This window comes from Micromesistius poutassou (assembly GCF_964030765.1).
Source record: "Micromesistius poutassou genome assembly, chromosome: 5".
Taxonomy (NCBI): Eukaryota; Metazoa; Chordata; class Actinopteri; order Gadiformes; family Gadidae; genus Micromesistius; species Micromesistius poutassou.
Window position 1 is genome coordinate 18,452,881 of NC_140275.1, and position 20,247 is coordinate 18,473,127.

The 20,247-nt window shown below is 42.3% G+C and overlaps 3 protein-coding genes and 2 pseudogenes across 5 annotated transcripts; 4 read left to right on the forward strand and 1 right to left on the reverse strand.

Moving 5' to 3' along the window:
* The first annotated feature begins 692 nt into the window (after positions 1 to 692).
* Positions 693 to 2,392, forward strand: LOC311343448 (histone H2B 3 pseudogene; annotated as a pseudogene). The gene has a single exon. The product of its transcript is annotated as a histone H2B 3 pseudogene (transcript).
* A 2,520-nt stretch (positions 2,393 to 4,912) lies between these two features.
* LOC311343441 (histone H1 pseudogene) lies at positions 4,913 to 5,530 on the forward strand (annotated as a pseudogene). The gene has a single exon. The product of its transcript is annotated as a histone H1 pseudogene (transcript).
* A 616-nt stretch (positions 5,531 to 6,146) lies between these two features.
* Positions 6,147 to 6,558, forward strand: LOC311343444 (histone H3.2; the record flags this gene model as incomplete). The annotated part of the gene is made up of 1 exon (XM_084468305.1): positions 6,147 to 6,558. The coding sequence occupies one exon, from the start codon at positions 6,147 to 6,149 to the stop codon at positions 6,555 to 6,557; it is 411 nt and encodes a 136-aa protein (XP_084324431.1). The 3' UTR covers position 6,558.
* Positions 6,559 to 7,680: 1,122 nt separating this feature from the next.
* LOC311343446 (histone H2A) lies at positions 7,681 to 8,064 on the forward strand (the record flags this gene model as incomplete). The annotated part of the gene is made up of 1 exon (XM_084468307.1): positions 7,681 to 8,064. The coding sequence occupies one exon, from the start codon at positions 7,681 to 7,683 to the stop codon at positions 8,062 to 8,064; it is 384 nt and encodes a 127-aa protein (XP_084324433.1).
* A 10,882-nt stretch (positions 8,065 to 18,946) lies between these two features.
* LOC311343447 (histone H2A) lies at positions 18,947 to 19,330 on the reverse strand (the record flags this gene model as incomplete). The annotated part of the gene is made up of 1 exon (XM_084468308.1): positions 18,947 to 19,330. One exon carries the CDS (start codon positions 19,328 to 19,330, stop codon positions 18,947 to 18,949), a length of 384 nt encoding a protein of 127 aa, XP_084324434.1.
* Between the last annotated feature and the right edge of the window lie 917 nt (positions 19,331 to 20,247).

A 20,247-nucleotide genomic window follows, 5' to 3' on the forward strand; every position in this document is an offset into this window, starting at 1 on the left:
TTTTCTCCTATTCTCAATCCAAAGGTTCTTTTAAGAGCCGCCCAAATATCTAACAAAGAAGCTCACCTTCGTTGAACCGCGTAATGCGAGCATATGTAGGCCTACCTACCACACTCTGTTTGTAGTCAATTACACGCAGACTGCTGCCAAAAGCCAAATATTAAAGTGCATCTATGACATGACGGGTTAGGTTTTAAATAAGTCATGAGAATATGGACCTCACGACTTTTTAAGTAAATTTGCTATGTTGTAGGTTCATGATGTTTAACCACAGTCTCGGTACATGATAGACGCACAATAAAAGACGGAACGAGATTGAAAATATCCCGCGCTCCGTCAGCGTTGGTAGAATTGCGACCAGTCACAATAGATGTGCACTGATTCTGAATCAATGTGTTTGGCTGCAAAGGTTGTGTATGCGATATGTCAGAGATTTGATGAGTTGGACCAATTAACATATTTTAATGAAACATGAATCGTTGAAACATTGTATAGCATAATCGATAATTAAGGATAGAGAGAAGATCGCTGATCTATTTAGTGTAGCACTATGGTATCAAGCAGTATCACATGTTCAGGCGCTTTGAATATCCCAGCCAATCGCACAAAGGGACAGCCCATGTTGATTTGCATGCGCCTCCTATAAATTCAGCAGTCAGACTGCACGGTCTCCATTCGCATTGCTTCTCATCATGCCTGACCCAGCACCCAAAGTCGCGCCCAAGAAGGGCTCCAAGAAGGCCGTCTCCAAGACTGCTGTGAAGGGCGGCAAGAAGCGCCGTAAGACCAGGAAGGAGAGCTACGCCATCTACGTGTACAAGGTGTTGAAGCAGGTCCACCCCGACACCGGTATCTCCTCCAAGGCGATGGGCATCATGAACTCATTCGTAAACGACATCTTTGAACGCATCGCCGGTGAGGCGTCTCGCCTGGCTCACTACAACAAGCGCTCCACCATCACCTCCAGGGAGATCCAGACCGCCGTCCGCCTGCTGCTCCCCGGTGAGCTGGCCAAGCACGCAGTGTCTGAGGGCACCAAGGCCGTGACCAAGTACACCAGCTCCAAGTAAACTACAACCGTTTATTTAAATCAACGGTCCTTTTAAGGACCACCCAAACCACAATAAGACCTACTCCTACATGTTCTCGCTCGTAGCAGTTGTTAATACATTTTATCGCTGATTTTGGAACGGCTCATGCCACGGGCACGACTTGACGAGGTCCGACTTTGCTGTGATTGGTGAATGCCATGCAAGAAACTGAGTCGTTACGATCCGGTTGTATACTCAGAATATACCCCTGGTATGGAATATAATATCCGTATATATATATAACATCAGTATCCTTTTACGTGTGTAAAATCTTAGTTTTGGTTATCTTGGAACGAGAATCTTAACCCTCTCAGACGTGGACGTCAACCGCTGGCCAAAGTGTACGAGAAGCTTAACCCGATCCCCCGCTATTATGACGCTCATTTTTAAAATCACCCCCATGGGTAGACTGAGCAACACACCATCCACAGTGGTGTCAAGTATAAGCCTTGGTGGAAAAACTACAACAACATATAGATATAGATACATAGTGGTTTGTTATAAAGTGGTTTTGAATTCAAATATATAAATGTATGTATTAATAAGTGCAGGGTGCATACGAAGTGTAACCAGGAAGATTAATTTACTTCCATTTATTTGAAATGTATTTCCAAAAACCAAATCACCTGTGAGTTCCCTTCTGTGGAAACTCACATTTAAAATCTCACACTCTCTTCCTGACATGTGCACCTGTCGGGGTGCTTAAATATTGTAAATCAATGCATTTATTAACTTGTAATTACCAGATATCAAAGTTCTGTCTGTTTATTTACTTTTTCTTATCCGTTCATGTTTTGGATCACGAGTTTGCAATTGTACGGAAGCGTAATACATTCACTTAAGAAACAGCCCAATGTGTATAGAAAACGATGCTGTTTTTTCTGAATGAATGAGTTTATTATCTCAGAATTCTGAGAAAGGTTTTCAAAAAGAGATCAGGTTGTTTTCTGAAATAATGAGGTATAAAAAAAAAAAATCAGTGTCACCCACTGAAGTGCTTGATTTCATAGAAGCAAATGTGTCCCGCCTGTTGAGTTTCATTTTGATCTCCAGCTTAAATTTCATTCAGATGCCGGGTCTGGTTTATTTTAAGCAGCACACCCGAGGTTTTGTTATTTTAATTTAATTTATTTTTTTTAATTTTACCATTGTACCAATTGTACCATGTATGTATTATTTGCTTCATCATTCGTGATTTATCCCATTTGTTTGTTAGATACTGCATGCAGCCCCTACCCATAGGCCCTATAGGGTACCGCTCGCTGTTGGAGTGTACTTCTTCTGGTAACCTTCCTTTTCAGTCTTGCATATAGTTTTGAATAAAACCACTCTGTCTATGGCCAGGGGTCCCCCCTCCCTGTCATTTGGGGTTGGCGTTGTCAGGTTTGCCACGTACACAGGACCATTCTTATTTCCTGCTTGGGATTGCTGAAGTAGGCCTACATGTTTACATGATCTCTTTCACCATCTGACATAATGCATTTTAAAAACCGGTTTACAATAGCATAAACAAATAATGCTTTATTTTTGTGCTGAGTAAAATCACGGTGACTCGACTGATTTGGTCCACAACCTATTTATATTTTGATTAAAATGTACTGCCAAAATCGAATCAAAATCGAAGTGGCCCTGGGGAAAAAGAATACCAAGGAATAACATTTACAGTCGACGTAATCGTAATCATAATAGTAGCCTAATCATTATAAACCCATTCGTTGATAGCAATAAAATGTATGTATTTTTAAATGATGTTCCATTCCGGAGTCGCTTAGGTCTGGTTGCCCTGAGGGGTGTTCCAAGAACGGAGGTTTGACAAACACCGAGTTAACGCTGAACTCTAGGTTGTCCGATCCTGTGCCGACTAACCCAGAGCTGTCGGTTCCACAGCACCGGTTATGAATTAGTTCAATCAACACGGGGTTGGTTAACACAGGGTTGTGCGCGTTCACGGCAAACCTATAAAGACGTGATGTATGGATCATGGAAATCCTGATCAAAATGGCGAAACGGGCCGCATATTTTACCGATCAAGGTACTAATTATTCTTTTTCCTCCCTCAGCAACTAAAGAATAAAAATGATGGAAGAAAAGTGTTTATTTTATTTATTTTTATTTAAATGATTTCTGCAAATGTGGTCTCGCATCCTTTGTCAGCCCTTACAAACATTTGCGAATGTGTTCCTCCTCGAGGAACAGGTAAAGTGGGGAGGCATCTCTTTGCGCAGAGTGGCTATATTGTGGAGGACGGCGCATGCAACAATTACATCGCATGCCCGTTCCGGACAAACTCTTAGTCCACGTAGGCATTGGAATCTGGACTTCAATATCCAGAATGTATTTTCAATCTTAACGCGGGTTCTGCTGTGTGCCAGGTTAAATGTTGTCTGTGGTCCAGGAGCGGGATTAGGGTACGGGGTGATGAGCGTCGGGAGGCATTGATACCCTCGATCTCCTAGGAGATCCCCATCGAATTGCCCTGCGATCAAATACAAACTTTGAGCTATCTTGCACAAGCACAACAATTATATGAGGTCTATGATATGTTCATAATGCAACGCACCCTGTTGAAATGTATTGCTCACATTGGATGTGTGCCATCAATGCACCCAATTACATTAGGAAATCCTGAAATATAACACCCAGATGAAAAGTCAACAAGGATAATTTCGGAGCCATTTGGGAACACTTAAAGTAGATAATGCTGACCTGCAAGTTGGTGAAACTCCATGAAGTTACGCAACAACCGCTTCAGCGCAAGACAGACGCACGGAGCGGCAGACGGTAGCTTTGCCTATGTGCTCAGCATCTCCTACACTGTACAAAAAGCTACCCGTCGCAAAAAAACGGAAAGCTATGCAAATTGTTTGTAGTGAACTGAGGGCAGATCCACGATTGGTAACATTTGCAATGTAGGGTTGGAGAAGGCTATTTAAATATATCAAAGAATCACGTGAAAAACGATATCTCTCCAGCAAAAAGTCATCCGGAAAGGACAATATGTCGAGCCGTGGTCTAATTAATCTCTCTGTGAATTGCACAAATTATTTGCGCTCCGATATCAACAGGCGAACACGTAAAAGCTGCGATAAACGTGGGTTTAAATAGCCTACTCTGAGCAAAACCGGGTTATCTTCCAAACTTAACCTGCGCAAAACCTGCTCCGACCAGGTTTGATTGAGAGCATATGTTTCCATAGCAACTTACATGCCGTGGTCATTTTGGAACGGAAAACCTAGGGTTGCCGCTAACCCTGGGTTAACTTAGCTGGGTAAGTGATAAAACCGGCTTTGTGGAACACCCCTCTGGCCGCTACAGCGCAAGCATCTCCGAACGCGTGTGTTTACCAGCATCGAAATACGATCATTTGAACCTAAACTACAGACACACAGGACACGTTGATCACTGTCAACCGTTTGCAGGAAGACCGAGTTATTTTAAAAGGCCATGAACTACTTCACAAAGTCCTTGCGTATTATTTAAAACAAATCTCAAAGTAAACGCATTGATATCAATACAATGCCACGTCGCGATGAAAGGGGTTTTCGATACATTCTCTAGATCCACGGCCCCTACAACTTGGTACGGTTCAAATTGAACATGTCTTCTTCCAGTTTATTAACCAGAAGTGTCAAATATGTTCATCGTTTGTGAATCGTATCCCGATAAAATAAAGGAGGAAACACAATTGAGACGATCATTGTGCCTCTTAGAGAAACGCTTCACTGGCTGAGTCTGTACGGTTCTCATGATGTGTATAAGGACAGCCCACCGGCGCCTTCCAGGCCACATTCTGATCCAGACTACCGGAACAACTCTTGAAGATGGGTGAAATCGCTCCTGTGCCCGCTGCCGCTTCCCCGGCAAAAGCAACCAAGAAGAAGCCGGCAGCCAGGCCGAAGAAAGCAGGACTCAGTGTCAGCGATCTGATCACCAAAGCCGTGTCGGCCTCCAAAGAGCGTCGCGGTGTTTCTCTGGCGATGCTCAAGAAGTGTTTGATTGCTGATGGCTACGATGTGGAGAAGAATAACTTCCGTGTCAAGGTAGCCGTGAAGAGCCTGGTGACGAAGGGAGTTCTTGTCCAGACCAAGGGCACCGGAGCCTCCGGTTCTTTCAAGGTGAACAAGGAGGCGAAGAAGCCCGCCGCTAAGAAGGCTGCGGCACCTAAAGCCAAGAAGCCCGCCGCGAAGAAACCAGCCGCTGTCAAGAAGGCTTCACCGAAGAAAGCAAAGAAACCCGCGGCCAAGAAGCCTGCCGCCGCAAAGAAGACTACCCCGAAGAAGGTCAAGAAGGTTGCCGCGCCCAAGAAGGCAATTGCCAAGAGTCCCAAGAAAGCCCCCAAGAGCCCCAAAAGAGCAGCCAAGCCCGCTGCTAAGAAGACTCCCGCAAAGAAGGTGACAAAGCCCAAGGCGGCCAAGAAGGCAGCCCCTAAGAAGAAGTAGATGGTCTCACTTGGTTTATGTTGAAAAACCCCAAAGGCTCTTTTAAGAGCCAACCACACAATTCTAAGAGTCCCTATCCCATTATCACGTTTCATATGTACAGTTTTGCAACAATTGTTGTAAGTCTACAGACAGCACAAATTGTTAGGTTAGCAGCTCCGTTTTTATAGGGCTTTTGATAGAGCGTTGCAAACTGACACATTACATGTGGCACTGAGCTGCCACTGATATATTCATAGAACGGTGTTTGAATATAAAAGACCATTGACCACTCGTTAACGAGTTATTCTTGCCCCTTAAACTCATGTCATATATATTATATTATATAGTATAGTATGTCTACTATATATAGTATAGTCTGTGTACTGGATGTATTGTGTTGAATTATATTTTGGGGCTAGCCGATTTTATTCTGGTGTCAAAGGTCAAATAAACGAAATGGTGAGAGAAGAAAGGGGCGCGCGCTCCAACATTAGGGCGGGACTTGAGCGCTCTCTTTGCTGTATGTTCTCGCGCTTCCTTCAAGGGACCAATCAGCGTGTTGCGGTTCTCCGGGGGCTGCTATATAAACTCTGCTGCACGCCTTGGTGAGACACTTTGAAGACACGCATCTAAAATGGCAAGAACAAAGCAGACCGCTCGTAAGTCCACCGGTGGCAAAGCTCCCAGGAAGCAGCTCGCCACCAAGGCTGCACGTAAGAGCGCCCCGGCCACCGGCGGCGTGAAGAAGCCCCATCGTTACAGGCCCGGCACCGTGGCTCTCAGAGAGATTCGTCGTTATCAGAAATCGACCGAACTGCTGATCCGCAAGCTGCCCTTCCAGCGCCTGGTGAGGGAGATCGCTCAGGACTTCAAGACTGACCTCCGTTTCCAGAGCTCCGCCGTGATGGCTCTTCAGGAGGCCAGCGAGGCTTACCTGGTCGGTCTGTTCGAGGACACCAACCTGTGCGCCATCCACGCCAAGAGGGTCACTATCATGCCCAAAGACATCCAGCTGGCCCGCCGAATCCGCGGAGAGCGCGCTTAAATCGAACCACTGTTAACCCCCAAAGGCTCTTTTAAGAGCCACCTACACCCCTTACAAGAACGTTCCTTTTTTTTTTTTTTGTATATTTGTCAAATTGTATTGACCGTTGCTCACAGTGGGCTACAGATTAAATTGTATTTTTACTTAAATCATTCACTGACATGCATCCCTCTATGCAGAAGGCGTTTGTTTCACATTCGATATCGATCTAAGGTGTAGCTTCAAACTGTGATTTTGTTCCCAGACGCTACCTTGAATGTCCGTAATGGCCTCTAATTTGGTACAGTGTTAAAACATAACTAAAACCATTTCAGTCCCAACGGCTGTCAACAGTTAAAATAAAGGAACTAGACCATGAACTATTTTAGAATCACGGGAAGGATGTCCTTAGATGTACAGAATGTGTTGAAAAATGTTACCATGAGGGCGAGCAAACGTAATGTATATAATGACGTTTAAAATATGTTGAATGTATAGTTTACTTTATGATGTAACTACTCATACTTGAATTTAATTTAATTCTCACTACAAAAGGATTGCCTTTAGTTTGTTTTGAATGGTCCAGTCATCATCAGCAATCTGTTATAACAATACATTGACTTAAATCAACATGCATCCAATTTATATATATATATATATATATATATATATATATATATATATATATATATATATACACACATACATACATATATATACACACATATATATATATATATATATATATATATATATATATATATATATATATATATATATATATATATATATATATATATATATATATATATACATACACATATACAACCACATATATATATATATATACACACACACATATATATATATATATATATATATATATATATATACACATATATATATATACACACACACATATATATAGTATTATTTAGTATTTTTCTCGCTATTACTTTTCAACGGGGACCGTCAAGCTTTAGGTGCAATACTGCCACCTATTGGGTGTGAAATTTAGGTTGACTGTGATTGGTCATTTGGTTTAACGTTTGAGCTGGCCAATGAGCAAAGACCTGGGGGGCCATATATAGCAGTGTGTCGCGGTCCATCGTTAGTTTACATTTCTCACAAAGAATACTTAAACATGTCAGGAAGAGGCAAGACCGGTGGAAAAGCTAGGGCAAAGGCCAAGACCCGCTCCTCTCGTGCCGGGCTCCAGTTCCCCGTCGGCCGAGTGCACAGACTTCTGCGTAAGGGCAACTACGCCCATCGCGTCGGTGCCGGAGCGCCCGTCTACCTGGCAGCGGTGCTCGAGTATTTGACCGCTGAGATCCTGGAGTTGGCTGGAAATGCTGCCCGCGACAACAAGAAGACCCGCATCATTCCCCGCCATCTGCAGCTGGCCGTCCGCAACGACGAGGAGCTCAACAAACTACTGGGCGGAGTGACCATCGCCCAGGGCGGTGTGCTGCCCAACATCCAGGCAGTCCTTCTGCCCAAGAAGACTGAAAAGCCCGCCAAGAAGTAAATGCGGAAACTGCTTCAATACAAAAAGGCTCTTTTAAGAGCCACCCACATCCTTTATAAGGGCACTCCTTAACATATAGATTTTTATCTTTAAGCGACTCATTCTTGAGGTCTGTCTGCTCAACTCAGCTGTTGGTAGCCTTTTTCGTGTCGCTCGAATCCGATGGTTGAGGGGCATTTCCGCTTCCTCGCCAGACGGATTTTGGAGACAGAGTTTCGTTCCTTCCACTGATATCAACCTCTTTTCTAGGTTTGTACATTGTGTGAATCACACCAATCACTATATTGATTAATCTGAACATTCTATAATAGGGTCGAGGAACTTTGGGTTGAGTTTGATGTCCGCAATGTTGAGTTAATTAACTTTTGAAAACTTCCTTTGTTTCACGGCAATATAGGAAAAAATGGCAGTTAGCCGTTCGTAATGTATATTATTGTGGAAACACGCATAGTAGAATATATTTAAGTTCATTTTGGCCCTGGACACCTGAGTACATGTTTAATAATATATTTCATAGGATTAAGATAAGGAAAGGATTGATTATAAGATATTAGTTGGTTATATTTATTAGAGTATAAGAAAAGGGTTTATGTTTCATAGCTAAATGTTTAGTCTGTCTGTTAGGCAGACAAATCATTCATTATAGTTAAGGCTGTGGTTTATTGTAAATTCCCTAGGTGGTTTGTGGCTTGTTTTCTTTGGTGGAACAGTATTTTTAAATGAATTGTTATTGTGGTTTAAAGCCATGTAATAAATTGCACTTATTGCACTTGTGAGGTAGCTTACAACCAGTAAATATGCTGAATACAGACACAACTGATGTGAATTTTGCTAAGAGGTGCGGAGTATTTATTTGAAATGTGAATTAGAGTAAACAAACAATACATGTGAGCCTCACGTTGTTATTGCACTTGTTTTTGTTACGTTTTATTTCTAACAAGAAATGACAAACTGACAAATTACAGTTTAACCAGGGAAGAGTTTATATTTATATTTGATATTTGTGAAATGAAGAGACAGATTTTGGAGGACGATGAGAGAGTTCCGTTGCTTCCTTCCTTCCACTGATATCAACCTGTTTTCCAGAAATCCAAAAATTCCTCTATTTGTTACTACCGTCCTGGCCACTTGGGACGGGTAACATTAGCTTATCAGCTTATAGACAGTGACTACTGATTTAGCTGGCCTTCGAAAAGATTTAAAAAAAATATATGATTTGGCTTGAGTTTTAAAAGATTGTTACTTTATTAGACTGGGTAGCCTCCTCTGCGATTTCAGTTCACCCTGCAGAAGTGGTCTGGAGAAGAGCAATACATTTCTTTCTAGTTTCGATATGTTTTTGCGGGAGCCAATCACCAAGCTGGCTTTTCCCCCTGGCCTGCCATTGGCTGGTTTAACACAATGACGACAGGGAAGCGACGGCAAGCAGCCAATTGCATACAGAGTCAATTTAACTCTGCCCGTTGATCACGCCTCTTGTGCTGAAGAAAATGACAGCAGCTTCCCCAGACCAACGTGAAATCTACGATTTAGCTTGGTATAGCAATAGCCAGGCTAATAATTTTTAGTACGGCTGTTGTCTTCGAGAATTACAATGAATGATGTTGTACCCTATATGAAATACGTCACACACCATAGCAACATAGGCCTACTAGAGGTGTCCAGGGAGCCTAACCCTCGCTCGGACGCGGACATTAAAAACGCTGCATTAAAAATCGCTGCACAGAAGGAGCTTCACCATCCACACCATGGACCTATAAAGAATGGACACCGGATTGAAACGTGGTGCCCATTCATTCCTATGGAAACTGCTCATTGGCGCAGGGCAACATCAAGGACCAAATTGCTTCCGCATCATTTTAGTAGTATATTGTCCAAAGATAATTTTGAGCCTTTGATTGATATCCAGAGAAAATCAGAGAAAATCCAGAGCGGAGACACAATCCTTTTCTGCGCTTGTATTGGAGTGAACAGGGATATCTACTTCCGGGCCCCATGATTTAAGGGACCCGTCCACTGCCTGCTAAAAAACTGCATTACCAGGCTTGGCCACTGAGCACGGGTGGATTGCGGAAGTAGGCACTGCTCCTGGGGGCCTGATCCACACACATGTTGTGTTTTACTACAGGCAGGGGTGTAGCCATCATTTCAGAAGTGAGGGGAACAGATTGTTCAGGAGTAAGCCAACTTATTTCTTAATGGCTGAATAACCAAATAACCTCAAACAGCTACAGTACGGCACAGACTCAAATAAAATGAACAAAATCAAAAGTTTGAGCTGCCAAACTCTGTTTGAGTTGACACAGAATGACTCTCAGGCATCTACAGGGTAAATAGCCAGATAATTAAGTGCCAAGAGACAAACTGAACATAGAAAGTTCAGTAAAACATTGTTCCTTTGCACCCAAACGTGTTTCTGCGCCTCTCATTAACCACAATGAATTAATGAGCAATCTGTCTCCTATTTAGTTTGTCCAGTTTGTCTTTGTTATATATGACACACACAGCAATGCTGCACTGCGTGTTATATCCAAAACCGTGCAATCCGAAGGCTCTACTTCACCACTCCCCTAACTCACTTCCACCAATGCAAAGTGAGAAACGCAACACAAATTCTATGTGAACATGTTGAGGTTTTAATAAAATCCCAGACTATTTTAAAATTCCACCCGGACACATTTTTAGGTCTCAAAAAGAGGGCATGTCCGGGCAAAAGAGGATGTCTGGTCACCCTACGTACGGCGAACCTACTTGATTCCTACCTGTTCGACTGTTATAAAAACATAGCAGCGCAACTTGGTGGGCGTTATCCTGGTAATTTCTCTGCATGAGAAATACAAAGTGTGGCATGTGAGCGTGTGAATGGGTTGAAATGTGTGTGTCTCATGCCCAATGTGTGAGCCTTCAGAGCCCTGGGGCCTCATTTATAAAACTCTATTTGTAAAACCCTCCCTGCGTATGCCCAAACCTCAGAATCTGCGTATGCACAAAAATATTCAGATCTATAAAACTGTGCAGCGCACACCTCTACGCACTCTTCTCGTTATTAATACCAACATGTGTTGAAGTTTGTGCTCGTGCACGAGCGTGCACAAGCGCCATGCTCCTCCCAAGATCGTCCCAATAATAGTCCTTAAAAGGTCAATGCTAATTAATCAATGAATATTCCTAGTATAGAAGGAGCCTTTGCTGACCTATCATTACACGGGAACACAAGCATGCATTACACACGCTTGCGTCTCATACCCCTTGCTAAATTCTCAAGCAATTCCAAAGCTGCCATATTTTAGCCTGTTAGAATACAGAGGCCAACAGGAGCATTATTTATTGGCCTTGTGCCAATATGATAATTAATTACTATGCTATAGGCTAATTTAATGTAGGCCTACATATATATGTATCAGGAAAATTAATAAAACTTGTGTGTTGAACATAATATTGCCTTAATTCATATTTCATAATGGGTGCTTTTTATAAAATTAATAAATAAATCTGAAGTCATAGTATGTGGTGCGCAATGTGCGTTGGGTATCGGGAGGTAGCGTGTTCTTCTTTTGGCGTTATTGGCGGTTTGCAAGCTGATATGGTGCATTACCGCCACCAACTTCCTGTTGTCGTCTCCGGAGATCACTGCTTGAAAAACTTTGCGGGACCTTTACTCCCGCATTTTTCTATAAATCACGAAGTTGGCGGTGAAAGATGCGTATACACATTTCATCCCTGTTTCAGCAACATTTTTGTGCGCAGAGACCTTTATAAATGAGGGCCCAGGGGCTTCATGTACAAAGCTTGCTTACGCACAAAAAAGCTGCGTAAGCCACTTCTCAAGCAGACGTTCGGATGTACAAAGACTGCCTTGACGTGAGAAAGTGCGGTTCTCCACGCAAACGAAATGCCTGGCTTACGCACATTTCTGCTGCATTTTGTCAGTTGGCGGCACATAGAGGCAATGCAGCGCAACAACATTAGGCCTACTCGATCATGAGTCATGAAGTAATATTGCAATATGAGGCTAGTTCAAAGTGGATTTGAACATCGGGATGTGTGATCTTAAATGCACTTCAATCATGCGTTATTGTTGTCGAGACGCATAATGTGACACTGTTGTTGATATTAGGCTAAACGTAAACAGACCCATAAAATTATATTGTCACTATTGGAGTTAAAAGGAAATTAAAAGGAAGCCCCAGCAATATTATTTTCAGTGACGACTTGTTTATTAAAATTACATATTTCAGGACCACGCATGACATCTGGGCTAATGGATCTCTCTTCACGCATTTGTCATCAGATTCTTGACTGCAATATTATTATTTGATGTTGCGTGGAGTAAGAACAAGCCATTGTTACTCAAAATCAATATATCAATGAACCAGTCGGTCGATTTCGAATTATGTGCATATTATTGACACCTTGGGTGTATGGGAACAACCGTCAGCATGCATCCAAATAAATGAGAACATAAAAGCATGCGCAAAATGTGGCAATAATCGATAGGTTGACAATGGCAGTGTTGGCCTTGTTAGAAGATGGTCGCATTCGAAATGAAGGGGTGTTCCACGACTATTATGATTTTTTTGGCCAAAAGTGAGCCGATCCCAAATCACAGCTGCCACCCTTTGCTCAAATAGGGCGAGCTCCCCGACTCCGGCCCCGCTGCCCGTCTGACCCATGCTTCTCCGGTGGGCAGACACCTTTCTTTTTACGTCCACCTTGATGTCTGAACCACAGTTCGGCTTTCCGCCCCAACCTCATTGACCGACTTGGCAATGTTTTCCCACGCCAGTTTTTTGCTTTTGGTGCTGATTCCGGAGGAAAGAGAGCCAAACAAGATCTTATTTCTGGCCTCTACCTCCGAAATCAGCACCTCCACCTCGCATTCACTAAAGTTATTTTTTCTTCCTTTCGCCATTTTCTCCTTTCTCCTCTAGTACACTACTGCAGGTCTATTTATACAAATTAGCATATTAAATGAGGGAGGAGACTGGGTGGAGAGACGGGCTCGTGCACATGCGCACAATTTCACGTTAATTGGGATGTACAAAGAGAATCTGCGTGAAATCGTGCTTACGCAAGGATTGATACATCCAGATTTTTTTGTGAGCAGCAGCTTTCCAGATTTTGGCGTCCGCAAAGTTTTAGTCAGAAATCCACGCAAGTCTTAGTACATGAGGCCCCAGGTTACTTACGCCATGAAACAAATTAATTGAGCTGTTGTAAAAAGTGTGGGGGACAGAGGGCACAGATACGGAAAGTGCGGGGGACACGTCCCCCACATCCCCCCCCGTCCGCTACACGCCTGACTATAGGCGTCAAATAGCTCAACTTTCCTGGAAGCCGCAGTCAGCCGCTGGCCAGACGGAGCTCTACACATGTTTATACAAGGTACCCTTTGGTCATGAAAAGAACACCGCCTGTGTTCAGCAGAGTGGACCTAGTCTTTTAGGGAGAAGTTTTCTCTAAATTGGGGACTTATTTCAGTCACAGTGATAAAAAGGCACAGATAACTATGTTGACTATCATATAAGACAAATGGCCACGTTTAAAACCAAAATAAGGTTTTAGTTAGCTATTGCGCTTCTCTATTGACCTGCATAGCAGATACAAGAGTTTGTATCTGATCCGTGCTGGGTTGCCTGTAGGGCAGGTTAGTGTAAGCTTAAACTGTGTTCTTCTTTCCAAACATAACTCAGTATTGATATCAGGTGTGTGATAGCTTTGAACGGAGGGTCAGAGGAGGACGTTAAGGCAAGAATTGGTAAATCTAGAGCAGCATTCAACATCCTCACCAAGATCTGGAAAACCAAAAACATCTCTCAAGCCCAAGCAAAAAATCTACAACTCCAACGTCAAATCCGTACTGCTGTACAGATCCGAAACATGGAAGAACACCACTACCATCACAAGCAAACTGCGGAAATTCATGAACCACTGCCTAAGATGCATCCTGGGGATCTTCTGGCCAAACACAATCAACAACATCACCCTGTGGGAACGCATTAACCAGGAACCAATAGAAGCATGGAATAAAAGGAGAAAGTGGATTTGGATTGGACACACACTGAGAAGTAACAACACAGCAATAGCTTCAGGCACTGACATGGAACCCACAGGGAAAACGGGGAAGAGGTTGTCCCAAGAACACCTGGAGAAGAAGCACAGAGCAAGAGTTCAAGAATGAAGGACTGACGTGGCAACAGCTGTAAAAGATGGCCCAAGAGGGTGGGCGAGGGAAGCGATTTATCAATGGCTTATGTTCTGAAAGGAATACAAAGGCCTAAGTAAGTAAGTAAGATATCAGGAGTATTAATTATTTAATTAATTAATTAATTAATTTAAATGTATCAGTTAGATATCATAGCGTTTATATAGTAAACTTCATTTCCTGTTTTAAACATTGCTCTTTCTGCTCTCAAATTATTAATAATTTCTAATATATTTATTTTAAATATAACAAAGCAGGAAGACTGCTGTGTAGGAGGACAGGAAAGCTAGAGTGAGATGTGTGTGTGTGTGTGTGTGTGTGTTCACTTATTTTTCATTTATTTGCAAAAATATGTCCCCTTTTCGGGCCATCACCAGTTTACAGCCCTGCATATGCAATTCCATAATCGTAGGGATAACGCCATATACCCAATAACCTGTAAATAAATTATTCCAGGGTCCCTATGATGCAACAACTTTGTGTTTAAAAATAATACAAAATAATGCCAGTCATCACACAGACTGTTGCAGTCATTATATATATAGACTGTAACTATAGATCGTAAGCCCAACATCAAGATGAGGGGCAGCCAGATGGCATAGCCTACATGAAAATAAACAGTGACAAAGACTAGCTAAATTGGCGTAACAACGAAAAAAGAAGCTCTAGCTTGCTGGTGACCAAACCGTGTATGCTGAACAAATACGATGGTTGACTGAATGTCCACACAACACACATAACCCTCTCAATAAACGCAAAGCGCAAAGAGACAGGGGTGGCATATTTTTCAATTAATGGTAAGAGAAAGTATATTAACAACACTGGTTACAATCTTTAACCAAGCAAGAATAACCGGTCACTCTAAGGCCAAGTCCACACAGAAACAATTTTTGTGCGGAGCACATGCTCCGTCTCACCTTCTTCTTCTTTTGGTGGAGAACCAACTGCCACATATAGGCCTTGAATATGTACTACAGCGTTTCTACAGCTAGATGCGTCCATCTTTACAGAGAAATTCCTGAAACGCTGCCAAGGAAAACGGACACACACACACACACACACACACACACACACACACACACACACACACACACAATAATATAAATAAATATATTAGTCAATTAGTCTTGGTCAAGTGTATTGTTCTGTTTATACATGTATGCTGACCTTTATTATTTATGCTGATTGATAAATGATAAGTTAAATCATTTCATTAATACAATTTAAAGAGTGAAGCCCAAATATTATTTAGATTTAGTGAAATAAAGTGAATTGAAATAATTCAAGCCTTTATCTGTATTAAAGATCCCATATGCTTTTTATGGTTAATAATTGCATTTGGGGGTACTAATAGAATAGGTTTACATGCCTGTATGTTAAAAATAACCCTTATTATTATTGTTCATGTTGTATCATGTTGCTTTAAGGCCTCCCTCCCGATTAGCCCAGTCTGCTGTGATTGGTCAGCATGCCCACACTGTTGCGATTGGTTGAAAGTTTTGCAGGTGTGTTGGCAAATTAACATCCTCAGAGGGAGGGAGGAACGATTTCACTTCAGCACCGCCGCAGAGTCTGATGTCACACTGTTATGGAAGTAAAGTTTGAGTGCAAACAAGCGGTTTCACGTTATTGAGGGTTAGCGGTGAATACTCCCCCTGGCTCGGATTTTCCTAGTTTAGCAGACGTAAAACATGTATACACATGTCATATAACAGCATAAAGCCACGGGAAAAGTTAAAAAAAACATGATATCAGCCCTTTAATCTTGGGGCCAATCCCATGACACCCCATGGCCCAAACCCTTAACCCTACCCCTTAACCCGACCCCTCAGCTCTACCCCTTGTGAATTCTTCCCCTACAAAATGGGACAACCCTTTAAGACCCAGTTATGTCATTAGTAGTCGTCAACCGCGTTTACGTAAATAGACGCGACAAGTTGCAATTAACGAATAAAACACTTACATTTTTGGTTTTCGATCCTGTCCCATCTTTTGCCACAATCTCGCCTATGATTTTTCTTGTTTTTTTTATTATCATGGCATTGTGGGAGATTTCTGCAAGTATGCCCATTGAAAATCTTACTTCCAAGAGGTAGTTAGCCCTCCCCCTTACCCCTACCCCTAAATTAAATGACTATTGGGACAGCCTTACTCTGCACGTGAACGTGCAAAAGCGAGGGGTAGGGCTTAGGGTTTGGGGGAAGGGGTAAAATGGGATCGAGCATTTATGATTATGGCTAACAGCTCAGGAAAACATTAAATTCAGTATCTCAGAAAAATTTTATATTGTGAAAAAGTTCAATATTGTAGACTCAAAGTGTCACACTCTAATCAGCTAATTACCTCAAAACACATGCAAATGATTCATGAGCCTTTAAATGGTCTCTCTCAGGTTCAGTAGGCTTCACAATCATGGGAGACTGCTGACTTGACAATTGTGCAGATTACATGACAAAACCAAATTATTGGGTTAGTCTCACTATGATTGGATTTTTAAGATGCATGTATACACCTTAGGCTGACTAAAATTTGACCGAATTGGGTTTCTCAGTCAGATTAAGACCCCTAGAATATTCAATTGACAGTCGCATTAATCATGCATGAACCGCAACATGGAGGAGAAAGCGATTGTTACCGTATGCAGCAACAAGATGTTTTCAGTAGACAGCTGTCAGTTCTCTTCGGGTCCATGTCATTTCTCTGACGCTCCATTGTTCCGACCTCTCATCGTACACAGACTCCTCCGCCGGCAGAGCCAGCTCCTCCGGCTGGACTCCGGCTGGACTCCTCCGGCTGCTCCGCTGCCGGGGTTTGGGGTTATCTCAGCCATGGTGGAGAAGGAATTGGGTGAAAGGAACTTTGGCTTTGACTCTCTGAAGTCCAGATTGAACCGCAACATGGAGGAGAAAGGGATTGTTGCCGTATGCAGACTCCCACCGGAGGGGCTCCGCCAATGGAGGAGCTGCTCCGCCGCCGGAGGGGCTCTGCCGATGGAGGAGCTCCTCCGCCGCTGGAGGAGTCCGCTAACGGCTGAGAGGTCGGAAAAATTGAGCATCTGAGAAATTACATGGACCCGAACTGACAGCTGTCTACTGAAAACATCTTTCTTGAATGCCGCCTGAGTTTGTTGTTTCTGGTGATGTAAAGAGGTCAGCCGGTGGCTCTATTACCAGTAGTTGAAATGGATACAGTGCCACCTATCATACCCGGGTATGACATGCTTCGGCCAATGAATTGATTTTCTCACCGCCATCTATAATCGGACAATTGGAGTTGTCCAATTGAGGAGCATCAGAGCTGCCAACTCTCACGGCTTCACCGTGTGCCACACATTTTTTCCTGTTTACACACACGCACACGCCACACATCCAATTTCTCACGGCAAAAAAAAAAAAAAACACGCGTCCGTCCGTCCACCACAGCCGTCAACAATCCTGATCCCCCGCGGACCCTGCTATAAAGGTATGCATTACAAGATTCTACAGAATCTCACTCCGGCCAAAACCCAAAAGTTGGCAGCCCTGGAGCATAGTCGAGCTATGGCTTTAATCGAATTAAGCTGTGCATGTAAACGTACTGAGTGAGGTCATAAAAGATCCAAGGGCACTTATCGCCAAGAGTAGGGGATTCCCCAGTGTCCTGCAAAACTGCCCCATCAGGCTCATTCAATCTGTGCCCTTATCATCCCCCTGTATAATTGGCTGATTCATGAATTCCCTCATTCTCCACCTCAAGCTGGTTTGTGGTGAGTGTTCTAGTGCCGATTGGCTGGCGTGCATGTCCCAAGTGGGTGCTACACATTGGTTGTGGTTAGTGAGGTCCCCCCCCCCTTCACTGTAGGCTAAGTGCTTTGAGTTTCCAGAAAAAAAGCAAAAATATATAAATTCAATGATTATATATATACATATATAAATATCGATTTTTACCTATTGTCTTGACCTACATATATTTTGACCCATAGTCTGTAAAGGGCTATTGCGGTTTGTCTTGATGACATGTTTGTCATCACTGGGCATAAGTAGTAACTAAATTCAAGTGAATATATCAAACATTCTGCATAATAATTATTTTGGTCGAGGTGCAATTTCTTCCATTTAGCCTGCTACGGATTTCTTAATGTGAACCTTTGCGCTGCTTGCTGGAGAAGAGGTGAACTACGGCCTTACATTACAGCGGGCATCGTGTACAGTATGCCGTGTATGATATCGTGCCTTTGTTTTGTAGCCTTTTTTTTTTTTAGCCGAGACGTCCACTTTGTACAATCTTCTAGAACTGCTCATCTGGATTGAGTTCTGTACCGTGAGCACAGAGACTCCTGGTCAACCATGTATTTAATGCACTTTGAGTTTTTACACTGTTAATTGTTATATGTGCTACTCCTTTATGTCTACCCTCAAGCTCATGAACATGAAATCAAAAGCACTAACCCCCCATTAATAAGGCTCTTAAAACGTAGGGACCATGAACTAATGTCCTCCTGGCGATATGGTATTGTCCAACCATAAACAATTAGGGAATTGTAGAAAGAGTAGTGTACAGTAGTTAATTATTGAAGACTATGAAGTATGTCCTTACAAAATACAAACAAAAATATTAAATAATATGTTAAGGAGTGCCCTTATAAAGGATGTGGGTGGCTCTTAAAAGAGCCTTTTTGTATTGAAGCAGTTTCCGCATTTACTTCTTGGCGGGCTTTTCAGTCTTCTTGGGCAGAAGGACTGCCTGGATGTTGGGCAGCACACCGCCCTGGGCGATGGTCACTCCGCCCAGTAGTTTGTTGAGCTCCTCGTCGTTGCGGACGGCCAGCTGCAGATGGCGGGGAATGATGCGGGTCTTCTTGTTGTCGCGGGCAGCATTTCCAGCCAACTCCAGGATCTCAGCGGTCAAATACTCGAGCACCGCTGCCAGGTAGACGGGCGCTCCGGCACCGACGCGATGGGCGTAGTTGCCCTTACGCAGAAGTCTGTGCACTCGGCCGACGGGGAACTGGAGCCCGGCACGAGAGGAGCGGGTCTTGGCCTTTGCCCTAGCTTTTCCACCGGTCTTGCCTCTTCCTGACATGTTTAAGTATTCTTTGTGAGAAATGTAAACTAACGATGGACCGCGACACACTGCTATATATGGCCCCCCAGGTCTTTGCTCATTGGCCAGCTCAAACGTTAAACCAAATGACCAATCACAGTCAACCTAAATTTCACACCCAATAGGTGGCAGTATTGCACCTAAAGCTTGACGGTCCCCGTTGAAAAGTAATAGCGAGAAAAATACTAAATAATACTATATATATGTGTGTGTGTATATATATATATGTGTATATATATATATATATATATATATATATATGTGTGTGTGTATATATATATATATATGTGGTTGTATATGTGTATGTATATATATATATATATATATATATATATATATATATATATATATATATATATATATATATATATATATATATATATATATATATATATATATGTGTGTATATATATGTATGTATGTGTGTATATATATATATATATATATATATATATATATATATATATATATATATATATATATATATATATATAAATTGGATGCATGTTGATTTAAGTCAATGTATTGTTATAACAGATTGCTGATGATGACTGGACCATTCAAAACAAACTAAAGGCAATCCTTTTGTAGTGAGAATTAAATTAAATTCAAGTATGAGTAGTTACATCATAAAGTAAACTATACATTCAACATATTTTAAACGTCATTATATACATTACGTTTGCTCGCCCTCATGGTAACATTTTTCAACACATTCTGTACATCTAAGGACATCCTTCCCGTGATTCTAAAATAGTTCATGGTCTAGTTCCTTTATTTTAACTGTTGACAGCCGTTGGGACTGAAATGGTTTTAGTTATGTTTTAACACTGTACCAAATTAGAGGCCATTACGGACATTCAAGGTAGCGTCTGGGAACAAAATCACAGTTTGAA